At 39.8% G+C, this 15,966-nt stretch overlaps 1 protein-coding gene across 1 annotated transcript in view; it reads right to left on the bottom strand.

Annotated features, from left to right (window-relative positions):
* Positions 1-410: 410 nt before the first annotated feature.
* lrrc17 (leucine rich repeat containing 17) overlaps positions 411-15,966 on the bottom strand; it is a 28,464-nt gene continuing 12,908 nt past the window's right edge. Inside the window, exons 3-5 of the mRNA XM_044344135.1 lie at positions 14,947-15,445; positions 5,363-5,518; positions 411-1,276 (exon numbers count right to left, since the gene is read on the bottom strand). Coding sequence (XP_044200070.1) covers positions 846-1,276; positions 5,363-5,518; positions 14,947-15,445 — 1,086 coding nt within the window. The 3' untranslated portion in view covers positions 411-845. The remainder of the gene's footprint in view (positions 1,277-5,362; positions 5,519-14,946; positions 15,446-15,966) is intronic.

Below are 15,966 nucleotides of genomic sequence, written 5' to 3'. Positions count from 1 at the left end.
TGAAACTTACCCAACTTCATGAAAACAGTGGGTCACTGTATGACACTAGTCATCTGCTTTCTGTCATATTTTGTGGCTAACTGGTGGCACTTGGAAAACAAGTTCTGTGTGTATGTGTGTGTGTGTGTGTGTGTGTGTGTGTGTGTGTGTGTGTGTGTGTGTGTGTGTGTGTGTGTGTGTGTGTGTGTGTGTGTGTTCCTCTCCATCCCTCATGCCTGTCCATCATTCAGTGAAACAAATTTTCAGAAAAAATAAACCCAGTTTTATTTCCATAAATCAGGTCGACAACATCATACATTAATTAACACAAAAAAGACCAAAAACTAAGTATATCCTGAACTCAATATCAAAATGACTAACAGAAAAAAGAGATCACCTGCAGTCAAACTCAGAAAGAAGTTTTTTTTTTGTTGTTGGGGGGTAGGGATGCTGGGGTGCGGGTAAGGTAGATTAGATCTGATACAGACTAGATTAGGGATTTTCTGCAAAAAAGATAAAACAAAAGCTCAAATACCATCTCCTAACTCACTGTGTAAAGGTTAACTCAGCAATATGACATTGCAACTAATTATCTCTGAGGAAGATGTTAACATCCCAAAATGTGCTCCTCTGTTATCCACACAAGATTGAAAATACTGATTACTAAAAAGACATCTTACGACTGAATAATTATCCCAGAATTGTACTTCAAACTGGTCACAGTGGCATTTTTAAACGTAAAATCACTGAGTCTACCTTTATTAATCCATTCTTCAGCCTGTCCACAGACCTCCATTTCAGTCCAACACTCTTGCATAAATTTCCCTCTATACTAAACCATAACAATCCACAGAACTACCTCCATTCTAACTCAGCCTGATGATCTCAAACCTATTCGGCCTCTTCTCCTTCAGGGGCCTCGGCAGAACCCCCTCAGCTGTCTCCTCTCCGGCCTGTGCCTCATTTTCCGTTCCCCCTTGTTCTGCCTGTCCTGTATCCGTCCCTCCTATTTGTTTATCCTTGGGACATTCCCCGTTGTAGGTCTTCACGTAATCCACAACGCGCCAGCCCCGGAACTCCTGCGGCTCGGAGCAGATCAGGCCGGTGTAGGAGACGCCAGGGTGGTGCTTTAGCCAGTAGGTCAGGTAGTGGATGTTGTAGTCGCAGATCCAGGGGTTGTTGTCCAGCGTGAGCTTCCGTAGGAAGTAGAGGTCCTCAAGCACACCGTACTGGAAGTAATGGAGGCTGTTGTTGGACAGGTCGAGCTCATGGAGGTACAGCAGGCCTGCAAATGCAGCTGGGAGGGGGAGAAAAATAGAACAAAATAAGTTTACATTGCATTGGTTGTGTGTTTTCTTTAATATAATTTTCATTTTTGTTTATTCTAAGAGCATTGAATGTACATTTTTGGGATAATGCACCTTTTATGTTATATTTTAATACAGAATGTAACTCCAGTACTCATTTGCAATATTCTGTTCAATTAAAAAGAAGTATACCCAAAGCTTTTCAGGAGTTAAAAAGAAATAGTTTTGACTATGACTTTCTTAATTCCAAGACGTCATAAAATGTCTTCAGCACACAGAGAAGCATGTTGTCCTTCAAATAAAGTGAGAACATCACCAAAATGCATGGTTTTAGCAAGTGTTTTAGCAAGCGCTGAAAATTAACAAAAACTTTCTGTGGACTATTTACTATGAAAATGATACCTTCTTTCAAAGATTATTGGGCAGTTGCACCTGCTGAATGCATCACATGTAAATGATTCAAGTGGATTTCATAGGAGAACTTAAGAATGGATCACAGATTTTATCTGAATTGAAATCATTTTGATAATAATTACTTTCAGTTGTCTCTCATACAAGTTCATATGAATCAGCTCACATAAACTAGAGTAAAATTGGCTGACACTTTTAATAGGTTGCAGACATTGTTAGCGGTCTGCACTTATGTGTGCCTGTGTGTGCGTTTGAGTGGGAGTAATGGGACAGTGGAGACTGTTTCACACTGTCCAATGGCCTTGGGCTTCACTTTGATCTTTACACCATGGAAGAGTGGAGGGGAGGGAAACAGGACAAGGAGGGAGAGGAGGAGAGCATGTGTGGAACATATAGGAGTTGACAAATATGGTGCAAATAAAGAAATCACAGTGATAGAGACAAGAAGGGAAAAGAAAAACGTACACTATGAACAGAAATCCTTGCATTTCCAATAACTGTAACAGATAAGTTGCTGACACAGATAGGACACCAAGGGGGGGGGGGGGGGGGGGGGGGTTCATTTCCTTTTTTTGAGCCACAGCCAAAGCCCAGTGTGATCTACTTTCATCAAAGTGAAGCAGAATGAGCTTGGGAACTGTGTTCAATTTGCAGATGTCATCAGATTATTAAAAAGACAATACTCATACGAACATAAAGTTTGATGGTGCTACCAGATGTTGCCTTAATGACAAATCTTTCTTCAGCGAGTTGGTGTGAAATATCATTTGTTTTTTTTCCATCTGTTCACCATCATTTGAGACTATTATCCATCTTTTTTTTTTTTTTTTGGAATAAACAAGCAGAGAACTCTAAATAACATCCTAATTTCCAAGTATTTTCACCAGCACTCCCATGCAATCCGCTGAGTCTGCAGTTTTTAGACCCTGTCAGCAATTTTTCCAGCTGTAACACATAGACAGATTAAAATTATTTGAGCTAACAAAGAAACAGACGGTATGGCATGAAAACACAACCCCATCCAACTCCGGCAGAGGTGATAAATTAAGGATTTATCCCACTCAGCTAGTCCCACTCTGGGCTGACCTTGGCTACATGCCTCCATAATAAATAAACAGAATTTCATAATTTCTTTTCACCATAACTAACAGATATCACTGTTGCATGAGTCACACTATTACATACTTGTCTGCTGCTCCATTTTTGCTTCACTTACAGTAATGCTGATGAAGGAAAGTTGGATCTTCTACCTTCTGCTTTTTTTTCTTTGGAGTCGCAGATAGGTGGTGCCTCCACACTGACAATTCCTAAAATTTCAAGTCGTAGGAAAGTGTGCTAAAATGACTCTCAAATATACTCTTCTTTTGTGACTGTTTATATCATTTTGACTACTTTTGGGTTTGCCCAGCGTGGAAAACCACAGGCGTCTGGCACACAAATTCGCTAGAACCAACAACGAAAGATAATTGCACATAATTATTACTATTATTCCAACTGTACTGGAGTCTGGAGTTTTGCTTTCGTTGTTCATGTTTTTTTCTCACTCTGGTCATCTCACAAAAGAACAACGCAAATAAACAACCTCCTGAAAATGATTTTTAACATTTTGTTTTAATTTTACACCAAATGTGAGCATGAATAGAAATAGCGACCATGATTGAGACCGTGTGTCATTGGCTGTCACAAGCTCTCAGAATTTATTTTTCAGTTTCCAAACACTGGAGCAAGCTACAGGAGATTGTTTTCATGTGTTTCTGGCAACACCCTCATAATTAAACAACCACATAGGTCTATTGTACCATGAACTCCAGACCAAATCATAGCAGAGCGTTTTCTAATATTCCGTCTCTATGAGTGCTTTCCAAAACTGTTACAAATCACTGTTAAAAAAGTAATTCTGTTTTATAGTGTGACAACGCTGTGGTTAAGGTCTCGTTAGGTTTAGGCACAAAAACCATTTGGTTAGGGTTAGGGAAAGATCATGGTTTGAGTTAAAATAATCACTTGAAACGTGGTGTTGGTTAAAGTTACTACCTCTTAAAAGTTAAGCAACCTTCGTTGTCATGGCAACAGTTACGGTATTTAAAAAACTGTCCCAACTCATGGTTGGAAAGTCCACTTTTTGCCATATATCTATCTAGCCATACACCCAACCCGCTTCCGCATTCCGCGAAGACCCACCCTACTCTGTTTCTGATTGGTTGGTGCTCATTGCCTTCGTTGGTTAGGTCAGTTGGGTTAGGCATGAGGAGTGAGATGGTTAGGGTTAGGGTAAAAATCAGAGTCAGAGTAGGGGCGGGCTTTGAAAAAATAACACCAACCCGCCACCTCCAATTATGGAAATTTGTCACCTTATATAGACGTCATCTCAACTGCGCCACTTCTCTGGGTCATAATTACTACAGCCGCTAGATGGCATCTGTCACCCAAATATAACTACCGGTCATTTTTGCTGGCTGAATTTTCGACCTCTGCTGTCATTTTTCTTTCGAGGACAGGCTGGTTTCTAGGTAATGAAAACTACAGGTTTTGTAAAGGGCTTCCCTCCTGGGCAGGAAAACATGGCTGGAGAGAGTAATGAGTCTGCACTTTTTTAATGCTCCTCTGGTGCTGAGTAGAAAGAGAGAGAGAGAGATGTTCAGAACAGCTGTTCTGCCTCAGCAAAAGTGATCTTTCGAACTCTAAATTGTGTTTTTTTCCCCTCGATAAATGGAATGGAAGTTTTTCATGCAGCCTTCGTTAATCATTGCTCAGTGTTGAGATGTGTATTTGGTTACGTGCGTTCTTAAATGCACTACATGTTAACTGCACCTTATGCATCTTGCCTGGTGAGTTGAATAATGATACAGCCAATGTGGGATGACTTCAACAGTTTAACCTTGATCGACATGAATGTCAATGATGAAATGAATCCCTACATAGGAATAACACGTCAGTGAAGCTAAGAGATGAGCCGATGAATCACACACATCTTCTGTTGTCTCAGGCAGTCCTCGGAGTAGTGGTGTAGAAATGTGTTATTGTATTCACAAGTGCTTCTGCAAGGTTTTTGTTATGGCAATGTGTCATCTGATAGGCATTTTCTCCATCATATCATCCATGTTTTTCTCCCTTCTACAATGTGTGCTTTCAACTGCAATCTCTTCTTATAAATAATCCTGGATTAATGGTCGACCTCAGAAAATGGGTAAACATAGATTGTTACCATGAGTACGCACATGTCAAAGGGTTGTATTGCTAATATTTGTTTGTGGCTGTGAGTGTAGGTTCATACACAACCTGTTGTGCACAGAGTGGATGTGTTTGCATGACTTTTGTCACCAATGAGGTCTCAACTTGAGATAGAAAAATCCTTTTTATGTATCAGGACATGTAGTCTTATTTTGGTCATTTATCACAGCTGAAAACAGAAGCCAATCTATCATTTAAAAGCTTATTTGTAGTCAACCCATCGTTAGACTAAATTTATCAGTAAGACTCAACTGCTTATGTCCCAGTAGCAAACTCACTTTATAGTTTAACTTTTTACCAGAATGTTACCAAGGACCCTGTTGTGTGATTTTACACAGACACCTAACAGCTCATCAGAAACAATGTGACCATGGTATTAAGTATTTGTTACACCAGATGTATGTGCACAGCTGTGTGAGGGGATGTGCTGTTACCTGTGTCTATATGCTGCAGGCTGTTGCTGCTAAGGTTAAGCAGCTTGAGGTCTTTGGACAGCAGGAACTGCTTGGGCCTGAGATGTTTGATGGTGTTACGGGACAGATCCATCTTCACTATGTCAGATGGCAGATCAGATGGGATGTTATTCAAATCTGCAGGAAGAGAAAGACAGAGAATATGAGTTATTCCACTCTCAGGGGAGCTGGCAGCAGAGAGAATGAGGGAAGAGAAAAAGTGTCAAATGTAAAACTTAATTCTCGCCATGAGGTAACTAGGTTTTTGCAAAGATTTCAAATAGAGAGAATTAAATACAGTGCTAGTATTTATAATATTTGCATAAATATTAGCAAACATATGCATTTCCGTATTCCTGTTGATAGTTTTATATGTTTGAGGCAGATGTGTGTTATAAATGAAATCAGAATACAGAATGTAGAGCACCAAAATCAACAGGAGCACTGGAGATCCAATCTGGCTACATCGTTATACATTCTCAAGATGTTGTGTGGGTTGTGTACAACATTTAACATTTTCAAGAGGATGGAGTCAGCTGTGATAACAATATTTGTATGTATAAGAATTTTTCACTTCTGTGCCAGGTACGAGGGTTTCCACTCATTTTCAGTGTTTCCAGCCTCATACATTTCCCTCCTGTAAGATTGTCTGTGAAGGTCCTAATGCATGCAACAGTGATTCCCACATAATCCCATCTCGATAACAGATCCTCTCAGGAGTTTTAAGCGCATTTTACAAATGCTGTACCATCCCTGCAAGATTTGTCAATGTCCATACATTTTATCCCAAAGCAAGACAGTTGAAGCTAGAATCTGGTGTCAAATCAGTGGAAAATACCTGGAGTTTCTTCACAGATGATAAATGGATCCAGATTTATAATAAGTCAAATTCTGCTTCTGGGAGTTTTGCTGTTGGATCAGTGCCTTTTTAAAGTAAAAAAAGGCATTTTAATGAGTTTTGAACTGTTTGTGTGGTTCCCACAGTTATTGGATTTGTTTCACCTGTCATTGTCTGTAAAAATATGACAATGATGTAAATTGGAGGTTGCATCTGCTGTGCCAATCATGGTGTAGTTCTGTTTAAAACTGTGAAGGTGGCCTCCTCGATACATGCAGACCTGCATCATCAAAATGAACATGGCTTATCAGTTTTGAAGCAGTTTGCAAAATGGTTGCAGATGAGAGGAAGTGAATATTTATTTTGATATATAATCACTTCTTTATTTTGTCCAACAAAAAAAACAGATTGTGTACGATATGTGTGCACACACATACTAAAAGAGGATGCATACATGCATCTGGACTAGTTTCCTGTATTTATTTACATGGACTGTCTAATTTGGTCCGAAGAATGTTTATGGCTACTTTTACAGCACAGATGTTGCAGTCTTTAAGCACACACTTAACTGGCCACAACATCTGTAGCAGTAATCATGGAGGTATGGTGCCATAAATCATTACTGACTTTAAGAAAATATAATTACACACGCACGAGGACATGGATAAACAACATGCTTACAGATGTAGCTGATACACTCAGGACATGTAATTATTGTTCAGTGATGTGATTAGGTGATGGCTGATGAGTGCGCAGCAGGCAGAGACATTTACAAAGGAAGTTCCATTTTACAAACCGTCAGTCCTCAACAGAGAGAACTTGAAATTTGAAGAGATTCCCACTCTGTTTTAGGTGTACATGTGTCTGCATCTCTTTCCAAACAGCTTTTCACATTTAGCTGGAAACATCAGACTAAAATTCCCAGGCTCTCTTGTGAGAAAGCAGACATCAAGCCTTTGAGCCAAATCCTCCCTGTCCAAGAGAGATACATCTGTGGTCTTCGGTGTTTTACACTGAGCGAAGATAATCTCCTACACAGTGACAGTAGACTGGGTCATTGGTGTCTGTGACCAGGAGAACCTATGCTCTCCTGGATAAAGGAGAAAAAATAACTTCCTTTAACAATCCTTTATTCAGACTTATGTTGTGCCTCTGCTCTTTTATTGCTTCCTGTAGCTAAACGTGTTGCCAGGAACAAGCATTTCATCAGGAGCCTTTGGGGTATCTTTTGATTTTTAATGGGGCAAATCTTTTAGATAAAGTGTTAGGCTCTCTCCCATTTGAACATCTGTGTTATATGCCTCTACAGAGACAGCCGCTGAATGAAGAAACATACAAAGAGAGAAGGGGAGAGAGAATATGTCAGGAAAAGTGAGAGTAATTCAGTCCTAAATGGGTTTGGACTGGATTTTTTGGGGTTTATCTTATCTTATCTTTTTTAGAAATCCAAGTGTTTGACCTGATTGCAACAGCACTGTAAAAAAATATTCCATGGACATTAACGCATCTGCTACATATCAAAGTACCAGCTTTGAAGAACCTTTTTACAGCCATTAAGTTGCTCATTTGCAAAAATATCCTATGGAGGTTCCATTATTATATAACACATGGATCTTGCATTGAAGTGAATGTACAACAGCTGAACAACAGGTCTTCAGTATTTACTTAGTTTAAACAGATAGAGCTATAAGCCATATCCATGATTAAGTAGGGGTGCAAGGCATTAATCTGGATTTTCATCTGCATATCCCACTCCAGAGGCTACGGGTTAGCAGTGAATGATTTACAGAAAAAGTAGTCTATGGTCTAATTGTTTTTCTCTCCTTTTCTCAACCATATATTACATAAGTTGTCTTGCAATGGTGCCATTATCATTCTCATTTTTCAAAGGGAAAAATATACATCTCCATCTGCAGGATATATTTCATCAGAGCATTAATACTGAGTCTGTTTGGAGCGAGTGGTTCTATATTTTTATACTGTTTAGACAGTAGAAGGGGAAGCAGTTAATTTTTTTACTGAGCTGACATGATTACTCTGGGGTCAGCTGTGCATAGTGCAGTGAATTTTTGCGGTTTGGACCCACGCCCCAGGCTTGACAGGGGGAAAGATTTCTTGAAGTGTTTTCTGTGTGGTAGTATTAGATAGAAGTACTGTATATTGGCTTATATGAAACCTGTTGCCCTCCAAAATTTAACCATATTTTAGGTAAGATGTATTGTGCACTAGTTGCCCAACATACAGTGTATGAGCCACGACCAGAGACACAGGCATAGATTGGGGAGTGGACAACCAATGTCAAGGCACTACTGAATTGTATCTACCAATATTTCGAAACCTTGGATGATAATGTGATTTTAACTCTGTGTAACATCTATGCAGAGTTTCCAGGTTTGTAGACTCCTTTAATATAGAGTTATCTAAGGAGTTCTTAACTTTATCAGGAAAATTCAGGTAGCAGAAACTTGACCAGCAACGAGGCACACAGACTAAGTTAACAAGCTGATTAAAAAATAAATATAAGCTCAAGTTTTTGAGATAGTTAAAAAATATACTGTAAGGTGATGTTTGGGCATTGCATTGGCTCTGTCATTATGCACTACTTTATTAGCTGCTGGAAACTTTTTGAGTTGTGTAGTCAATTTACACCTCAGGGAAAGAGGTAGGACTATTCTGCATACCTGTTTCAATCCTAAACCCAGGCTGAAGCAAAAGTCTGAATGAGTTGGAATCACTTCCATCTCTTCCTGTCAGCATCCACTGCGGTTTCCCCCTGTGTCTCTAGGGTCTGGATTTTGCATGCAAGTAATATTTGGACTTTACATAACACAACACTTTGTCATCATTCAGGCAGAAGATAAAGATGCTGAGGTGAAGCCTTTTCTAAACATGCTGACAGCCCTGTTTATATATCACTATTACAACGACCAGATTAGTGCAAGGAATCATGTCCTCCCTTACAGTCATAGTCTCAGTGGTTTAAGTCATACTTAAAAAAATGTTTATTGCCTAACAGCTTTAACTTACAGTAATAGTGGATGAATTAAAGAAAAGTTTCCAGTATTGGACTAAATTCTGAGGTGTGCAGAGAAGCTGCTTTGTGTCCCAGAAAATAAACAAGGTCTTTGTTTGATTAAGGCACATTTCAGACATCTTGTCGTAGAGGAATAGTTGTTCATTTTGGGTGAGAGTCAGATGAGAATAATGATACCACTCTCATGTCTGTACACAAATATGTGAAGCTACAGCCAGCAGCTGGTTAGCTTAACAAACCCCTCGTAAAACCTTGGCATGTCATTTTAACTTCAGTTTTTGTACAGAAATAAACAAACGAGATATTACTTCTTAGTTAGTGAACTTAAGCCAGGCTAGCTGTTTCTCCCTGTTTCTAGTCTTTGTGTTAAGCTAAGCTAACCAGTTGCTGGTGGTAGCATCATATTTATTTACTTATTTATTGTGGGGGTACATGAAGTTTTATCTTTGTTAACATTGATAAAAACAAGTATAAAGCTTGTAGTGACATATGTGAGGCAATGCCATATGCTAAGCATTGTGGCAGTAAAAATGTTTAGCAAACGTGTGATGTGTGGATTTGCAGTTAAAGATGCATTTATAGTTCCCAGTAGCACTCCCTAAGCGGCTCTTCATGTTGCTCCTTAAACTCACAGTTGATGCTTTGAAGCTGTTTTGCACACATAATCTGTGCAAAAGGGCTTTTCTCTATTTCTGTCTTGGCCAGGACTCAGTACATGAAATTGCCTCTTTTTGCCCTTGTCACTATGACAACAGTGTCTTGGGGAATAACAAGATAAAGAAAATCATCTAAATATAATCACTATAACTGTTTTCATCCAAGCTACTGCAAATCTTGTGGTTCAGTAAGGGCCAACTTGCCGACAATGATACCATAATAATTAGTTTAAGTGGAAATTCTCAGTATCCCATGGTCTGTTCTCACAATGTTTCGTTGACTTTTTCACCTCAGCATGAAAAAATGATTTGGGAAACTCTAAACCCCAGTAGTCAAACTCTGGTTTCTTAACAGTTGCACAGTCCTCAGCGTAAACAGGACCTGCAGGGAAACTTCTTGGCACCTGGCAGAGTTACTGTTGCTGCTAAATCCAGCTGTTAGCCAGAATGATGTTTGATACTGTCCTCTTTCTCATTCATGCTCTCTTCCTCTCTCCGTCTTGCTCAAATGACATTATGGAAGATATTTTTTTTTCTGCTGACTAACAGCCCACTGTCTGTGATCCAGGAAGTCCTGTGAGAGCCTGACATAATATCATGCAGGAGTGTGTATGTGTCTGGGAAGTATCCAACTCACCATATACATGAGTCACTTTTCTGCCTGCTCCAATGGCCTGAAGTTTTTATGGAGGATTTATGTTACTTCTGAAACCTATGATTTCTTCACCTTATGAGTCACAGATGCCCAAACAATCCAATACCAGCTTGTTTAAGATTTATTTTTTGGTTTAGAAGTCTTGAAAATATTAGTTTTAATCTAATAACTTCACTACATTTCCAGTACTGAGAATATATTCTCAAACATAACTCTAGTGTAGTGTTATTCCCATCTATGAGAGACGCAGCCTTTAAGAACTCACATATTGCCTTCAACCACTCTGTATAGCACTGATCTCCAGTGAGAAAGATGTGGAGCCTGAAATCTGCTGTGGTTCACCTCAGAGAAACAGCCTTCAAACCAGAGGAAGGGGGACATGGAGACATGGGAAAAATGGAGAAAGAGATAGACAAGAGAAAAATATAGGGTTTGGAGACAGAGGGAACAGAGTAGGTTTCCACTCTGCTCTGGGTTTTCTACTTCTTGCTGCCTGCTGGCTTTCCAGTCCTGTGTGAAGAAAACCATGTTCCACATTTGTTGCGCCTACCCACACTCATGTCCACCCTCTCAACAGTTTGTTTTCACTACATCTTTATATTCGCATGTTTGTCTTATTCTTTGTTTCTCTTAAAGTCTTAGCTAATGAATTTTTAATGCTGCAAGTCCTGTTTATCTGCACAGACCCAAAGGGGCCCCAAAAGCCCCAGGTTCATTGCATGTCAATTTGTTTTGGTAATATTATTAAATGCAAATTGCACCACTTAAGTAGAATATCAAGCAAGGCAGGACCAACATTATTTGCTAATTTTGTAACCATGTCTTGTAAAGAAACCCTGTGTCAAAGTCTAGTTATAATGTAATATATATAATATTTATTTTTTTGTTTATATTGTGCTCACATAATGCATATTCCTAATCAAATTACCATATTCCATTGTGGAGTTTGTGACCTCTAGTAAGGCTATACACTATCCTACCAATCATGTCACACTATTCCACTGATCTACACGTGGCTGTGATGCACCGAGAAACACAGCAATGCACCAACAAAGGTAGAGAAGAAGAAGACTGCAAGCTAGTTTAAATGGATGTAAACAATGCAGGATTTAAAATGCTTGAAAATCAGTTGTGGAAGGAAATGGATTCAACACATTTGTAGATCACAAGGTTACACACAATGTGTTTTGGTGAGTAACAGTGACCGTGAACATAACTTTTCTTTGTTTACAAGAAAACTCTACTTCCATCACAGGAGCACTGGTTGCTCTTGATTTAATGAGATAACAGGAAGCATAAACGTGGCACAGAGGGCAATAGGTGGGGCGTCACAAGGGGCCCAATGGCAAATTTCTGTCCCGTGGCCGCCTAAAGTCAATTCAGCCAGGTTTCACATTATCTGAAAGACATAGAGGGTCCTCAGATAGTAATGAAGGTTGACTAAAAGAATGCAAAACAATATGTGTTTGGGTTACTTCTGCAATGTGATATCCAAAAGTTTTCAAGGCTATATCACACAACAGCGTATCAAAGTCTGCCAGCATCTGCATGTGTTCAGATTGTTCAACAGACAATGTAGAGAAAACCTGAATGCATAATGATATACTCTACCTGTGATTAGATTTCACTGTGACTGACAGCTTAACAACCAGTGCAACTAATGAAAACATTGGTGCTGAAAACAACAAAATGAAAAGTCTCCACGTCTCAACTAGTATCAGCTTACAGCAGCAATATGGGCGTCTTTACGAATCAAACCATGTATTGAAGGTAATGCGCAACAGCTGTAGTCTATTAAGCAGCATTCACACACATCACATATCGCTTTCATGGTGGGGCACAATTTAGGAAGTAGGATGGTGAGTTATTAGTGTTCATGAAAAAAAAAAAGATGGAAAGATGGATGGGAGAATCAGCCAGTGAGAAAAACATAGAAACCTCATAGTGGTTCAGATAAAGAATCAATTCAAAAGTTCTACTGTAGAAAAAATCAGGAAAATATGCAAAAAACGTCTTCAAGCATTTGCACAACACAGTCGCTGCATTGTGTGGTTTTGGCTTGTCTGTGCTCTGTGAAAGATTGCTTTCTCTGGAGGGCATAAGCTCTCCATTTATAGATGCATCCAATTTCTCATTTAAATCTGGAATCTCACTTGTTCTGAATCATGGACACAGACAATCCTTCGGTGCTTTGAGGAGGACGGAAATAGAGGAGTTTGTTGGACAGACAGATGAAAGGGAAGAAGATGAGAGAGCAAACCAGATTAAAGAACCCACATAAAAGTAGCAAAAAGTGATCTGTCTGCACAAATTCAGAAATCATCATCCTTTTGAAAAGCAACATTGAAACAATTTTCTATGGAGAATTGGGGACATTACAGCCACTACGATAGCAGCTGCATAGTGGCATTTTTACTCAGAGAGAACCAGATGTGAAAATTGGAAGAGGTAAAAGAAAATTGGCAAAATTGTCCCATTCCCTCCCCCCTTTCTCTTTCTCTTCTCCTGTTATTTAGACTGATAGCTGCCTGTTTTCTATCTTTACTGCTGCCTTCTACCCAGGCAGTTTGAAAACCAAAAACACAAACAGATTGAGATGCTAGTCATTACCCCCTTTTAAAAGGAAAATTACTGAATGCAGGATTTATATTGGAATCAAGGTTTGACATTAACTTTTTTACTCACCAGCCACTGTGGCTAGAGGTTTTTCAAAGTTACGAGCCACTCAGCATTTTCACTAGCCACAATTTTGTTTGATTAAAGTTGACTATGGTGTGCAACAATTTACTTGAAGAGCTATATTTACAACCCTTTTAAATATAAATGACCACCATAAACACCCAAATCAAGACTACATAAAAATTAAAACACTACAGTCATCAAATATTCAGCTCTGATAAGGTTCATATAACTGTTCATATAACATTACCAGCAATTCTCGACCTGACCTCCACTTTTCATTGAACAGTCTTTTCTTTTTCTTTGTCTCTTCTTCCTTTTCAGTTTCATCATCAAGTTTTCTCTTGTGTTCTCTGCTCTCTGGGCTTTGTTACAGTTGTTATGTGCTGCCACATCATAGCCTATGTTGGTCACTGGCGCACAAGCACAAGGCAATAGGCCTAACACGAATGAACCGATAGAATGAGCAAACACTGTGTGCAGGTATGTATAGGTATATATTCTATCTGCATTTGGCAGGTGGGCTGGTGCTAATGTCAATTCCTAATTAGAATACAATAGAGATGTTGCAAAGATTAGAATAGTGCTGAGCGCCACAAATAACCACACGAAGAGCATAAATAAACTACCCACAATGCAGCTGATCAAAATGCCACACATAACTTACACAATATGATACATTGCAACAACAGCAAGTAGCCTGAAATATGATAGAATAAAGTGAAATGAAACTACTACCCCAGCTTTAAACTAAAAGCTTCTTGGTGCCACTTTGGGTAAAAAAGAGCAAGAGTTTGAAATCACAGACTATGCCCAGCCCAGAGCTCCTGGCCGTCCCGCATGGCAAATTTAACAAAAACAAATACAATTCTACCTGTTCAGCCTAGTTGTAATCAAAACATCAGACGGCAAAATTAATTCTGGCACCCAGTTTTACTGAACAAGCGAGTCTAAGTTTAGACTGGAGAGAGTCTGTGGCTGAGTGTCCACTGGGCAAACCTAACAAATGTACCTTTTTGTATGCAAGGTACATTTCTGCCAGGCCTCTCTATTGTGTATTTGCCAGTAAAATTAAGTCTCGTCACACTTGACAGCCATCAAACAAGTGGCAACGCTTTTAAGTAGCTAACTATGATTTCACTTCATAGACCAGAGTTTGGCTGCAAATGAACTGAGGAGATGTAAATAGAATCTTTGTATTTGTTAATGTTTCTTCAGTATTCGGTTTGTACCATGTCACCACTTTTCTGTGGACATAGTAGAAATTTGATTTCACTTTACTTTCTCCAGGAAGAAAGGTTGGGATGTTGGATTGCTATGTTTGATTATTACTTTCTGAAATTCAGTTTATAAAAAATACCTACTACTGACAAAAAATGTTCACATGAAGTTGTTTATGTGATAACCACTGAACCAACTCCGTGACAACAAAGTAACTCCATCCGCTTGAGATGGAGATGTGTCTGAAAGATTTGGATACAAGCAGGCTAGGTTTACCGTGTGTTGAGAATTTATTGTTTCTGAGGTCAAAAGGGAGCCAAATTGTGTGGTCAAATTCGCATTTTCCATTATCCTGGAATAGCATTCAAAACATGAAATTTGTGCTTCAGAGTTTGTGTTAAGTTCACAAATTATATGAGGTTGCATTTTTAGCATGACATGAACAAGATAAAGATCCAGAAATACAGAACTTGACGGTCTCACCTTTGTTGCTGCAGTCCAGCTTAGGTTTGGGGAACATGTAGGTGTGACACATGGATGTAGCTTCTGGCTTCACCTTGATTGGTGGAGGTCTTGGTCGCCCCTCCTCTCCACTCCCCGGCCTCCTGTCCACCTGGTTGTCATTAGCGCACAGCGAATCCACATTCACCTTCTTCAGTTTCTGGCCCCTCAGCGAAAGGGGCTCTGCGCACTTGGCGTAGTTGCCCAGGTTGCGGTTGCTAGGCACCTGCAGGGTTGTGACCAGGCTGTCCAATGAGCAGTGGCAGCTCCAGGGGTTGTCATAGAGACGGAGGTAGGTAAGTCGGGGCAGAGGGAGCAGGACCTCCTCGGAGGCTGTTTTCAGTCTGTTGTGCTGGAGGAGCAGGGTGGTGAGCTGGGAGAGGCCGCTGAACGCTCGCTCCTCCACCATGGAGATGTCGTTCTGCTGGAGGTCCAGGCTCCTCAGCTGGGTGAACTGGGAGAACATGTTGTCCCTCAAAACCTAAAGGGGGAAATGTGAAGCGTTAGTTTTGTGGGTTTGCTGTCATAAGATATCTTCGGCCATGTTTGTAATGCGTTGTTTCTGATAACTTGACAAATTTAAGTTCAATATTCACTCTCCTTAAAGTTTGTTTTTGCATTTTAACAACTCCTGAGGGAAATATTTGACTGTTCAGGGCGTGTGTCCATATAGCGTTTTTCTCTGTCAGGGCGCTGGCAAGCACAGAGATGAAGCGCATGTGCAGTGAGAGAAAAAAACACTGTGCGTGAGTTTTGTGTCTATGACAACAATATCTTGGCAATTTCTATGACAACATATCACCACTCTAACTGCTGTTGTAAGATAGACTAGCATCACTAGCAGTTTTTCTGTCTGCTGGGCAGGTTATAGGCTTTTAAGAGCTTTTTTAGCTGAAAACATCTGCCAGCTGTTTGTGGAAGCTGGGCTTATGAGAGCAGTGAGAGTGAACCAAAACACCAAAGTCTGTGCTGTAAAGCCAAAACAATCAGCTAAAAGACGCT

The sequence above is a fragment of the Thunnus albacares genome, chromosome 23 (assembly GCF_914725855.1).
Source record: "Thunnus albacares chromosome 23, fThuAlb1.1, whole genome shotgun sequence".
Taxonomy (NCBI): domain Eukaryota; kingdom Metazoa; phylum Chordata; class Actinopteri; order Scombriformes; family Scombridae; genus Thunnus; species Thunnus albacares.
The sequence above is the reverse complement of the archived record's forward strand: the minus strand, read 5'-3'. Positions and strand labels throughout refer to the sequence as shown.